The sequence below is a fragment of the Meriones unguiculatus genome, chromosome 10, assembly GCF_030254825.1.
Source record: "Meriones unguiculatus strain TT.TT164.6M chromosome 10, Bangor_MerUng_6.1, whole genome shotgun sequence".
Lineage (NCBI taxonomy): Eukaryota > Metazoa > Chordata > Mammalia > Rodentia > Muridae > Meriones > Meriones unguiculatus.
In genome coordinates this window covers 96,754,913-96,767,760 of record NC_083358.1, presented here as the reverse complement: position 1 = coordinate 96,767,760, position 12,848 = coordinate 96,754,913, and the positions used below count along the sequence as shown (strand labels likewise).

The 12,848-nt window shown below is 43.5% G+C and overlaps 1 protein-coding gene across 2 annotated transcripts in view; it reads right to left on the bottom strand.

Moving 5' to 3' along the window:
* The window catches only part of Gpsm2 (G protein signaling modulator 2), a 43,550-nt gene that overhangs the window by 8,746 nt on the left and 21,956 nt on the right, over nucleotides 1–12,848 (bottom strand). For both annotated transcript variants that reach the window (XM_021631699.2, XM_021631700.2), the window contains 8 exons: nucleotides 12,264–12,399; nucleotides 11,662–11,804; nucleotides 10,823–10,946; nucleotides 10,598–10,713; nucleotides 7,018–7,173; nucleotides 5,610–5,718; nucleotides 5,062–5,191; nucleotides 313–383 (listed from right to left, as the gene is read on the bottom strand). In XM_021631699.2, the coding sequence (XP_021487374.1) occupies nucleotides 313–383; nucleotides 5,062–5,191; nucleotides 5,610–5,718; nucleotides 7,018–7,173; nucleotides 10,598–10,713; nucleotides 10,823–10,946; nucleotides 11,662–11,804; nucleotides 12,264–12,399 (985 nt within the window). The remainder of the gene's footprint in view (nucleotides 1–312; nucleotides 384–5,061; nucleotides 5,192–5,609; nucleotides 5,719–7,017; nucleotides 7,174–10,597; nucleotides 10,714–10,822; nucleotides 10,947–11,661; nucleotides 11,805–12,263; nucleotides 12,400–12,848) is intronic.

Sequence of the window (12,848 nt, the reverse complement as noted above, 5' to 3'; positions counted from 1 at the left end):
CAGTATGTTCAAGAATCCAAAATAGCCTAAAAATATTAAAATATTTCTAGCCTATCTTAGACACTCTGCAGAAGCAGTAACTGTAACTTTTATTATGTGCTTTTGCAGAAATGCTTCATTAATCTACAAAGTACATATGCACTTATCTTTATTAAGTACATGACAGCATGCTGTGCTCACTCCCTTTGCCCTAGACTTTTCCTGGAAGCAAAATTTTAAGTAATATCTATAGGGCAAGGCCTAAACTCTTTTACGTATAAGTTACTGAACTATTGTAATGGTTCATGGAATTTAAAAGATGAAATGGCCAACCTTTTCTGGTGTTAGCTTCATAAGTTCCATATTTTCCATACTGTGTCTTCGTCCCAGCTTGGAGCGTGTACCTTTGTTACAAACAAAACAAAACATTAATTCAAATAAACCAGGGAGCCCTTTAGAACACAAAGTTGGCATCACTACAAGATTCTGCTCTAACATCTGATTCACAAGTCTGTGTGAAAGGAACACACATGTTTTTGAAGAGTAATTATTTTCCACACTATAAAAATAGTCCCTCCAAATTGCTCTGATGTCAGAAGCCGCATTTTGGTCGCAAACTAATCACTGGTTCCTAGCAGTTCCCCTTGATTTAGAAAAGGCATTTTATAATGACGGGTTTATATCGTCCATGTAGCCGCAAAGAAACCCGAACATAAAAAGCATGGGAAAGCTTCAGTCTTTCCAAAGTTTCCCATTTCCAGACAGATTCACTGCCAGTCAGGACACAAGTTGAACGAATAAAAGAGAAGATTCTCAAAAACAGCTTTTCAGTCAGCTTGTTAAATATTAAGTACAGAATTGCTATAACTACACAGTCCTTTAAAAAGTGAGCAGTATTTTCTTCTGAAGATTTATTTTATGTGTATGGGTGTCTTGTCTGCATGGCATGCATGCCTGGTGCCCAAGGAGGCCAGAAAAAGAGGATCCACCTTGTGGGTGCTGGAAAATGAACCCAGGTCCTCCAGAGGAGCAGCCACTGCTCTCAATCACTGAACAATCTCTCCAGCCCCTAAGCAGTATTTTTCAAAGGCATAAATATAGCTAGACACCACGCTGCATGCCTCTTAGCCAATCATTCAGATGGCTGAGTCTGGAGGATAAAAATTCAAAGCCAGTCTGGAGTGTATAGTAAGTTCAAGTGTATAGTAAGCTGTGCTACACAGCAAGACCTTGTTTAAAAAAAACAAACTACTACCACCACCAAAAGGGCATAATATAAAGCACTCCTCACAACTAACATCCTGTTTAAAATATGCCCAACATAAATCTTGTTGTGTAAGTCCGCTGTATAGAACTTCCTGCTTTGGTGTGCCTTCTTCCTCTGGTACTAGAGGTCCTAGACCTGGCACATACGAAGTGCGCATCCCTACCGCTTAGCCACACCCTTGCCACAGACCTTTTATCTTAAACATAACTTATCCAGCAGTAAGGTTAGTTTTTGTGTGACAAATCTTTGTCATCCTTTTATTTTCAGTCTGACTGTTGGGATCCATAAGCAGGCATCTCTACGGCCAGCCCTGAGGGACCTGACCAACAGGGATGTCAGGCATCTGTGAGGCCACCTGCAGACCACCTGAAACCACCTGCGCACGCTCTGGGTCACCTTATAAGAGAACTGGTACCCTACCCCCCCTTGCCCTACCCAGGGGTCTCCGTGACCCCTTCCCCCTTCCCTTAATAAACCTCCCACATGGAACCGGTCGCATGGCATGATTTGTGAACCCGCTGTGTAACTTGCTGCACAATCCTGACACAATATCTTAATTTATAGATTTCTAAGTAGATTGGATCTTACTCTTTCTCTAATCTGACACTCTTAACGAAGCATTTTTACTTAAAAGAATTGTAGACCCATTTGGATACTTGGGCTGTTTTCATATTTAGTATATTCACTGGCAAACTACATTAACTGATTTCTGATATTGAATCTGGTTGAATCCCTGGTTGTTTTTCATTATTTAAAGATTATGTTATTAGTTGCTGTAATCAAAACCATGTAGATGTGCTGGGATGACCTTCCCTCAAGGTGAGAAGGTATATCCCTGTATTTTCAGTTGTTAATTCTGTGAGGCAGAGAGCTAAGTGCTACCAGGATTTTTGGTATTGTCATGTCTACTGCCTAATCATTGCTTTTCTGTTTGTAAATGCTGGTCCTTCCTCACTTGCCAAAGGGGAACCCTTTAGAGTTGGATCAGTGTTGTCTTCCTGCTGATTGGATCAGGCTGGAATGGAACAGGAAGTAAAAAGGTGGGACTTCCGGATGCAGGAGCCGCGGAGACTCAAGGAGAGGGGAAGCAGAAGGAAGATGGGTGGAGCTGAGAACTGGAGTGAGAGCCACGTGGAAGACCGACTGGCGAAGTCGGGGTAAGTTTAGACAGCTAGCTGAGAGCCTGTCCAGCACAATGCCAACAGCGTTACACTACACAGAAGTCTGGGGCTTAATTAAACCGCAAGCAGGGTTGCCAGATGCCGTGCAATATGGATGAAGTGGTTAATGAGATCAAGAACGTGCAGGAACAGAACACGCGCATCAACAGCCGCGACTACTCCATCCTGCAGTCATGCAAGCAACACTCAGAGGCTCTAGCGCGCTCCACAAAGGCCTGTTTGCTCTAAATTACTCTCCTGGATTTGTTCTGTTTGTTTATAGGAGTTTTGAATCTCCACTCACCGAAGCTGGTCTGTCCTGTACTGTTTATTTCTAGTTTGGATATCAAAGGTACATGGTTCTCAGGCTGATGAAGTTTCCCAGTTATCTGGGAAACGTTGTGGAAATGTAAAATGTTGTGGAAGGTTATAGAAATGATCCCTGGCTTATGATACGCTTTGAGTTTTTTACCTTTACACGATATAAAATGATACATTTAGCAAAAATTGTTTACTGAATTTGGATCCTCCCCCAGGCATTTGCGGCAGGATATCCTCATGGTCTGGGCAGCTGTGAGTGGGAGGCCGCTTCCGATTCACCAGAGAAACGCACCTGCACTCCACAGTTCGGGTACTGTTTAGCTTTGATGTTTGGTATGCTAGGCATGTTAAATCCATTTTTGACTTATGAAAAATTCAACTCAGAATAGGCTCATGGAGGGTATGACCTCACCAAAAGATGAGGACAGCTGTTAAGCATTCCTGTTTCCTAGCAGAAAGACTGTTGTGCTTTTTGTTTTTTTTTAATTGTTGTTTGTTTGGTTTGGTTTTTGGTGTGTGTGTGTGTGTGTGTGTGTGTGTGTGTGTGTGTGTGTTTTAAGACAGGGTTTCTCAGTGTATTCCTGACTGTTCCAGAACTCTCTCTGTAGACCAGGCTGATCTCAAACTCAGAGGTCCAACCACCTCCCTAGCGCTGGGATTAAAGGTGTGTGCCACCCTCACCTGGCAAGGGAAGACTTTTAATTACCCACATAATTTCTTAACGGTGTGTTATGTTTCTAGAAATTGGTATTTCCCCTAGATTTTAAAATAGGTTGTCCTAAAATTATTCTGAACCTTTCACCTTTTCAATCAGTACATCTACTGTTATACCCCCTTCTCTCTTTTTCACTTTCTCTTTATAAAAAATTATCTTATTGTAATTTTGCTAACCCTTTTAAAGAACCAAATTAAAACTGTAAAGGAAACCTTCACTTCATTTTGTCTTAACACACACACACACACACACACACACACATACACACAGAAAGACGGACATATGTGTGGAGAGAGGGCTCTGTGGAACTCAAGTTCGGTTCCCACACCCACATGGTGGCTCACAACCATTGGTAACTCCAGTTCTGAGACTCCGATAACCCTCCTTCTTGCCTCCAGGCACACAAGTGATGCAAACATACAGATGCAGATAAAACATCCAATGTTTTATACATATACATACAATACAAATTTTTAATTGAAATACTTTATTTTCATTGTATTTCTAAGTTATATTTAATATTATTTAAGATTACTTCCTCAATCTGTAAGTTACTTAAGAGTACACTTTTCAAGTTTTCAAATGGATATTTTACATCTGTGGGTGGGTGTGTATGTGTGCCTGTGTATGTGGGTATAATGGAATTTAGGGGCCTTGTGCTTATGCATGTTTGGGGCAAGCATTTATGCCACTAAGCTATACCACAATCCTCATTTTACTCTTTTAGACAGCGTTACTCAGCCTGGCCTTGAACTGCCTTCTCAGTAGTGGGTTACAGGCCTGTGTCACCAGGCCCAGACTTCTATGCTACTTTCCTGACACTAATTTCCAAACAACTTGCACTGTGCGAGGACAGGTAATCCTCTGACGTTTCTATTTGCTTTACTGGGTTAGCTCTATGGTTAAACTGTGATTACAGGCTGTGAAGTGATCGGTGTTTATAGTTCACGAATCTGCGTATGTGTGTGTGTGTGTGTGTACCTGACTGCAGGTAAGAGGGTGCTAGAAACAGAAGCTGGGTCCTCTGGAAGAGCAGTCAGGGCTTTTAACTGCTAAGCCATCTCTCCACCCCAAACTTCTCCACCACTCTAAAACGTTCTACTGAAGGCACTGCGCTAGAGCATGGAACAGGAGAAAAGGACAAGATCTGTTCCAAGAATAGACGGTGAACAGTGAGGGGGGAGAAGGAAGAGGGCGCCGAGCTCTGAGCACTACAGATGGATGGAAGAGGAAGAGAAAAGCTAATTTTTTCAGTGCCTTTCAACTCTGAAGTATTCTTATTGATGTTTTTTCAGACCAAAAATTTCATCATTTAATTTTTAATTTTCTGTATGAGTGTTTGCCTGCACATATGTCTCTGCGCCGCTTTTGTACCTGGTGCCGAAGGAGGCCAGAGGACAGCATTCCTGTGTTCGCAAGAAGAATTAGAAAATGCTGTGTTCTGTGTTGACAGGTTCACTGAACTGTGTAAAACCCAAAAAGGTGGGAGAAGTGCCCCTTCTGTCCCACTCTCTAAGCACAGCAGACACGCTTCATTAGCAATTTAAAAGACCCTTTTCTTTTTCTAAACGCAAAGTAAATCTTAAGCATAGAGAAGGGGGGGTTAAGTTGCTACTCACTGTGTAGGCTGCTGTCAATTTCAATGTTTTCAGACATCAGGGAGTTATTTGTGCTGTAACTCAGACCCAGAACCATCTGCAGGTCTGAGAGGTTCAGCCGTGCTGTCAGCTCGCCACTTTTGTCCCCAACCTGTTACCACAAGCATTTCTACATTAGAGTGACACTCACAGATACATGGCACGTCTCGGTGCACAGCGCACGTGTGTGTATATGTGTGTATGCACGCGTGTACACACGCATGGCCAATTTCCGAGATACTGTTACCATTTCTAATTCACACTCGGGGGAAATGAAGCTCAGGAGAGGCATCAGGTGTAACAAGAGCCAGTCAGTCCTTGGTTCTACACAAGCTTTTCTCTAGGTAGAAGATGGCGGGTAACATCCTCTCCCCACACGCCCCAGCTCATCTTACTGTCTCCCCAGGTCAAGGCAGTGCAGTTCATCTGTCTGCTTACACGGATCTATGAACGCTCTGGAAAAGTACGCTACCTCCCCTACCAACATGTACATTATAACAGGACAGACAGGGGCTTCTTTTGCTTCATACCTCTCTTGAAATTTCCAAGTGCTTTTCAGCAAAATGCATTGCTTGATCATGATTTCCTAGAGCTGTGTATGCGTTTCCTAAACTCCAACATGCTCTTCCTTCACCAATTCTAAAACATAATCCAAAATTAACATGCAGTTATCTGAAAAGAGGTCCTTGTAGAGAATAAAAGCAACCTACCAATAATTAAAGGGATAAAGCATGCTTTGGGTTTATTTAACCTTTCAGATACGGCAATGAGGAATTCTAGACAGAAATAAGAAAACTCAGTACCAAACTCAAAGTTAAATATTAAGACATGGAAATGCTCTTTAAAAACATACAGTGGCCAGACTCTCAGCACTCCGGAGGCAGAGGCAAGTGTATCTCTCAGTTTTAGGCCAGCCTAGTCCACATTTTGGTCTGAGTTCCAGAACAGCCAATACACAGTGAGACCTGTCTCACAACAACTACCACTACCACCACCACCACACACACACACACACACACTCTCTCTCTCTCACTACATGAAACAACACGTTTCCTTTCCTTAGATAAGGACTTGTATTCTAACCAAGTCATTATCTTTCCATAAAAACCTTGTAAGTACCCAACCATTCAGTGGATGTTTGAACCCAAGGGAGGGGTGAGGGAAGCAAGCAAAACTCTCTCCCCTACATCTTGAGGTGGTGTATTTCATCCTGAATAACTTTGATGATGAAAATCTGTCTCATGGTGAGGTAAAAATTCATCTTTGAAAGTAATTACTACAGACCAACACCCAGCATAGATGTTGTTTTCCACAGAGAAAAACAACAACAAAATAAGAAAGGCAAACAAACAAAAAACAGAACTGAATTAGTTACCAATGAATCACCTCATGCAGATTTCATGTACTTCACAGGACTTCTACCTTCTCTTGAAAAGCTGGATCTGTGTATCGAGGACCTGAGGTCCCCTTAGGGAGCCATCAGCTGGAGATGAGCAGCAGGTACCCTGGACCTCAGCATCATCTCTGACTTCTCCACACTGCTCACACCGAGCCACACAGAACCACTCTTGGGAGGCAGCTGAGCTGTGGCTAGTCACTCAGTCACACTCCAAGGCCTGTGCAACCCCACGAGGCCTCAACCACGAGCTGGCCATTAAGACAGTAACATGTACGGCAGGCACGCGGGGAGGCAGAGGCAGGAGGGTCTCTGTGAGTTCGAGGCCAGCCTGGTCTACAAAGTGAGTTCAGGACAACCAAGGCTACACAGAGAAACCCTGTCTTGAAAAGAAACCAAAAGCCAAAAAACAAACAAACAAAAAAGACAGTAACAGTGACTAATCAACAAGACACCACTTCTTAAGAAGGCAACAAATGGAAAGAGCTGGAATTCATTAATGCACATGCATTTACTAACTCGTGGCAGGGTACATAACTTACCGATCCTTGAGCTCCTGGGCGATTGCTAAGTGCTTGAGGTGGTAGTCGATGGCCTTCTCATAGTCCTGAAGCAGAGTGTACGTGTTCCCAAGGCTGTAGCAGGACTGAGCTTCCACAGCTCTGTCTTTAAGCTGTCGAGCCAGCAGCAGCGTCTTCCTGAAGGAAACCAATTCACAGAGCGCTCATTTTAAGTTTTGGTTCTAAGAATCATCATGTTAACATTCTCCATCTCTGTTGCTTTCTGCTGCCTTTTAAACAAGTCTGTGAGAGTCCAATATACTTTCCATTGCCTTAGATAAAGTGAAAAGGTGTTTTAAAGTTTCTTTTTTAAAAAAAGGCAGATTCAGACTTTGAGTCTAACAGTTCACCAAAATACAGGAATGCTAAATCATGAGGTCAGATGTCTCTAGAGAGCGTCAATAGTCAAGTATTTCTGAGATCTCTCCCCTCTGGGCTGTCATAAGTCACGTGTTTGTGTGACAGCCGTCTTGTGCATATATGTGTGTGCACCATGTGAAGCCCCAGAGTTGATATCAACTGGGTGTCGACTTTTTGAGACACGGCTTCTCACTGAGCCTGTTGCTCACTGGCTTGGCCAGACTCGCTGCCTAGGAGGCCTCAGGGATCGTTCTGTCTCTGCAACTCTCCCTAAGCACCTGGGACTACAGGTACACACCACCGTGCCTAACTTTGCAGGTGGATGCTGCGATTGAACTCAGGTCCTCATACTTGTTTAGCAAGCACTTTGCCGTCAAAGCCATCTCCCTAACTCCAACATCTGTCTAATCCTACTACTACCTTTGCCTTTTGTCACAACTTATAATATGTAGGAAAAATCCTTAAATGTAAGTTTACAGTCACTAATATACACACACACAAGCATTTCATTTATTATTACCCAAATTCTACCTAATACATGAGGTACTGTCAACAGGAAGTTAATGTACCGGGTTAGAACATGGGCCTGGACCAGTACTGTCACACTGAGATCCCACCATTGCGAGCTGTGCGGTCTAGGGCAAGCCACTCAAGCCTTCTGTCAGATTTCTCTGATATAATGGATGGGGGAAACACCTCACAAGGTTTCTGTGAAGGTTTACATTGAATCAGTGTATATATAAACTATATCAGCGCTTAAATCTGCACGTCTTTGGATTTAATAAATGACTCTTCTCCATAATTTCTGCCAAAAGCACAATTACCTCCTACCACCCATAACTATGTAAAACTTAAAATATGGTAATAAGGGGGCTGGAGAGATGGCTCAGCAGTTAAGAGCGCTGTCTGGTCTTTCAGAGGTCCCGAGTTCAATTCCCCACAGTAACGTGGTGGCTCACAACCATCTATAATGTGATATGATGCCTTCTTATGGTATACAGGTGTACATGCAGATAGAGCACTCAAATGCATAAAATAAACAAGTCTTTAAAAAGAAATATTTACAAAAAATAAGGTAATAAGATAGGCCTTCTCAAGAACACAGATTTGAAATTATATACATGATGGAGTTATATACATAACTCCAGAGTTCTCACCACGAGAGGTTTTCTCCTTACTCGAACGGGCCGGTCCTCACAGGCATTCGAGACTTCGGGAACTGCCTTTAGAGCCCACATTACAGCTGTTGCTGGGCCACCACTGTTCTTTGTATTGCCAATTTATAAATGATCGGAAATCTTTCTAGAATCAAATTCAATTACTTGGGCCTATTTGCCAAGCCAGTGCTTTGTATCCTGAAGCGTGGATCACATTACAATACTCCTACACCGGCCTGAAGGCAGCTCTAAAGGCAACACTGACCTGTGTTTCCGTAACACAAGTTAATGTCTGAGTTCTAGTCTGCTTGCTGTAGGCAGGGGCAAAGCCATTGCAGTGAACTCATACTCCTTTAGTCAAAGAGTCACCAGCCAATTTGTAACGGAACTTTGCAGTATTTGACACAGGCACAACATTAATGATAAAAGACTCTTCCGTAAACTTGGCAGTGAAAATGTGTACTGTACTCCTCACATAGCGGCATATTAGGAAGGAAGTTTCATATCCCGCTACCTTAGCACCTCTCAACCTGTGGGTCATGGCTTCGCTGGGGTCGAACAACCTTTCACAGGGGTTGCGTATCAGATACCCTGCATATCAGGTATTTCCACTATGATTCACAACAGTAGCAAAACTAAAGTTCTGAAGGAGAGCAAAAAGAATTGTATGGTTGGGGTCACCACAACATGAGGAACTGTGTTAAAGAGTCACAGCATCAGGAAGGTTAAGAACTACTGAGCTAATAATCAACAAATAAATATTAACCACGTATAGTTATTTAAAGAAAAACAGCATCATTCAATGTTTTATATGGACTAAAAACTTTAACGTCTTCTTTTGGGTCTCCTGGTGTGCCTCGGATGGGCCTGAAACTCACTTTGTAGAGCAGGCTGGCATCAAATTCTCAGCAATCCACCTTCCTCTACCTGCTGAGTGCTGGGATTGAGAGGCATGTGCCACCACAGCCAGATTTTTCTTTTTAAAGTAACAAAGAAAAACAAAGGGAAAGTTTACTAAGAGAAAGGCACTCCTAGGAACAGGGCTGGATCAGTGGCCTCGGAACAGCTTCCATCAAACGCCAGGATTGTTTTTGCTGTTGTTTTGGTGACAAATTATCTGAATCCTCTCACTCGGGGTCTCTAAAGCTCCAGCGCAGATCAGCCTGTGCTTTTGGTGCCATCTGAATGCACAGAGGAAACTGTCAGCGGCGCAGAAGGTACAGCGCAGACAGCTGGAAGCTGCTTAAACCTTGCTACCGTCTGTTTCCAGCCCACTGATGGCTGGAGGGACCCATCAGTGTTGGCAACGCTGCAGGGAGACGCAGAGCGCCTCGGCTTTGGCAAGAGTCAACTCTGGGCAGAGGGGAGAACACTGGCAGGAGGCTGGGGCACTAGGGAAAAGTTCAGTGAGCATCAGTGGAGACTAAAACCTATTTTTCTTTTTTTAAATCTTTAATCTTCAGACAAGACCTAGTTTTGTCACCATGCTTTCTTTTGGCCTCTAACAAATCATAATTGAGCAAGATAAAGCATAGACCTATACACACCATATGTATACTAAATAGACATGCTAAACAGACTTGACAAGTTTAGAACTTTAAACAAAAAGTATTAAAGATAACCATAAAAACATGAGGGAAGCCTGACGGCTGCCACTCAATATCAGGTGAAAGGATTCAAGTGACAGGTGCGAGCCTGCAATCACAGCACTCAAAAGGCCAAGACAGAGGATTGCTGATTCAAGGCCCCCAGGCCAGACTCTCAGAGAAACATAAAGACCAAACTTGGATACAACGTTTCTTGGGCACTATGTAGCAGGCAAGCACTTAGCACTAAAGTTCGAAGTTAACACACCCTTCCACACAGTTCTCACAACAACCTCAAACCCAGATCCTGATGCCTGCCCCAGATAAGAACACTGGCTCGGGAGGCCTCGCCACTGGCACCCACCACCAACAGCAAGGTTTCAACCCCAAAGCCACGGGTCATTTTACAGGATGTGTAATTGCTCGTTTGACAGTTATCCACAAAAACATCTGACTAACTTGTAGTATTCGGAAGCGGTTTCAAATTCGCCCAGGAATATGTACGCGTTTCCAAGGTTGCTGTACGCCCTCCTTTCAGCCGCTTTATCTCCAAACTCTTTCGCAATCAGGAGGCGCTGGAACAGAGACACAACAGAACTGAAGACTGCCCGGTGACTGCCCTCGACCCTGAGGGGGGAGATGGGGGAAATGGCGGGGATGGCGTGCTCCGAGGCCTCTGTTTACCTGCTCGTGAGCTATGACCGCATCCCTGAAGTTGCCCAGGAGGTAGTGCGTGTTGCCAAGGTTCCCAAAGGCGCGTCCTTGCGCTGCTCGGTCACCCAGGGCAGTTACTAACGACAGGTTTTCCCTTAGTGACGACAAAAAGGGGTGAAAAAGTTTGAGTTGATTTACAGATACAGTTTTGTTTTTGTTTTCATAGCTGGAGAGTTATGCTGAGGGCCTGTGCGTAATAGGCAAGTATCGGCCACTGAGCTTTAACCCCACCTAGAGCTAATTACACTTTCAGGAAAAAAAGCAAGCTTATGGCTATAATGTGCAGCATCTTAAAGGTACACTCTGAGGCAGGGCGGTTGTGAAATGGCCGGAATTCTTTATTCACTGAAACCATTCACGTGGGTCTTTTTTCAGAGTAGCAAGAGATGATCTCGGAGCCTTATAGCTAGGCAATTCTGTGAAATTCTACTGGCCAAACTAACACTAAACTAAGCATCGGTATTTCTCACTTTTACACCATTAAGGGGCACTGGTCTGCAGTTTAAGTAAGCTGCAGATTTCTAGCACTGCAGTAACATTTAAACAACTGTTTCCAGTCTTCTTGTTAGTCTATGGGATTTGTGTGGTGTGTCTCTTTTTAGGTTTTTGGTTGGTTTTGAGATGGGAGTCTCAGTGTCATCCTGGAACTCAGAATGGAGACCAGGCTACTTTCAAATGGGGAGATCAGGCATGTGCTGCCCCGGCCAGCTTACTCACTCACACTTTTCCCATTTGAGAACTTGAAATCTACTGGGTAAAGGATGGCCGGCCGGCACCCATGCCCACTGGACCACACGGTCTGTACTCACTCGTAGAGATCCACCGCTGCTTGTAGGGCACTCCTCACTTCTTCTGGAAACTCGCCCACATCCTGGGGACCAGGGCAACCAAAGCTTTTCCCTTTGGCGTGATAGACATTTCCAAGATTGTAGAGTGCTCTGGCTTCTCCCACCTAGACGGAGACATCAACAAAGCTTAGACCCTGGCGTCGGAGCCCGGGGTCACACTGCTATCCCATGAGTTGATTTATGTGACATTCTCGCTGTGTGCACCATGTGTGTGCCACAGTGCACACGTGCAGGTCAAGTCCGCCCCTTCCAGCCCTCTGCAGATTGCACAGATTCAAGTAAGGTCACCAGGCTTGCACAGCAAGGGCCCTTACCCACTGAGCCATCCTGCTGGCCATCAAGAAAAGGATGGGTCCCCTGTGCCCCTCAAACACATGAATTCACTCGCAGAGAAGGACCTTTTGCTATTTACTTTTTCTATTTTTAAAAAAAAAAAATCTTGTTTTCTCTTTTATTTTGTTTGTCTATGAACATTTTCCCTTGTAGATAAACCAGGGAAGCAGTGTTCGGACACAGAACTATTTCAGTGAAGCCACTGTCACTTGGCCTACCATCTTTATTACCTTGTCATGAAGTTCTCTGGAGATGTCCAGGTGTCGCTGGCAACACACTATTGCTTCATCAAAATTCCCAAGCACTTTTAAGGTGTTTCCAAGATTGCCGCTGGCTTTAGCCTCTCCCAGCTGGTCTCCAATAGTCCTAGGAAGTAAGTTTGAAAAACAAATGAAGTGAAAACTATTTTTAAAACATAAGATAAAAAGAATTGAAAGAACAGTTTTCCCAGAGACAACAGACGACAGACACACTTAAGATAAAATTCATTAGTCTTGAAACCTATTTTAAGTAAAAAAATTGAAATAACATTTCTATAGTTAATTTTCATTCATTTAATTAAATGCTAGGGCTGTTTCATTATAGTCCAAATAAACTTTTAAGCCTTTTTAAAAATTAGTTTTCTTTTTTTATGTTTTTCTTTTTTAATTTTATGTTTAAAGGTGTCAGATCCCTTGGAATTGGTGGTACAGACAGTTGTGAGCTGTCATGTGGGTGCTGGGAATTTGAACCTGGGTCCTTTTGAAGAGCAGACAGTACTCTTAACCACTGAGCCATCTCTCCAGCCCCAAATTTAGTTTTCAAAAGCAGTGTTA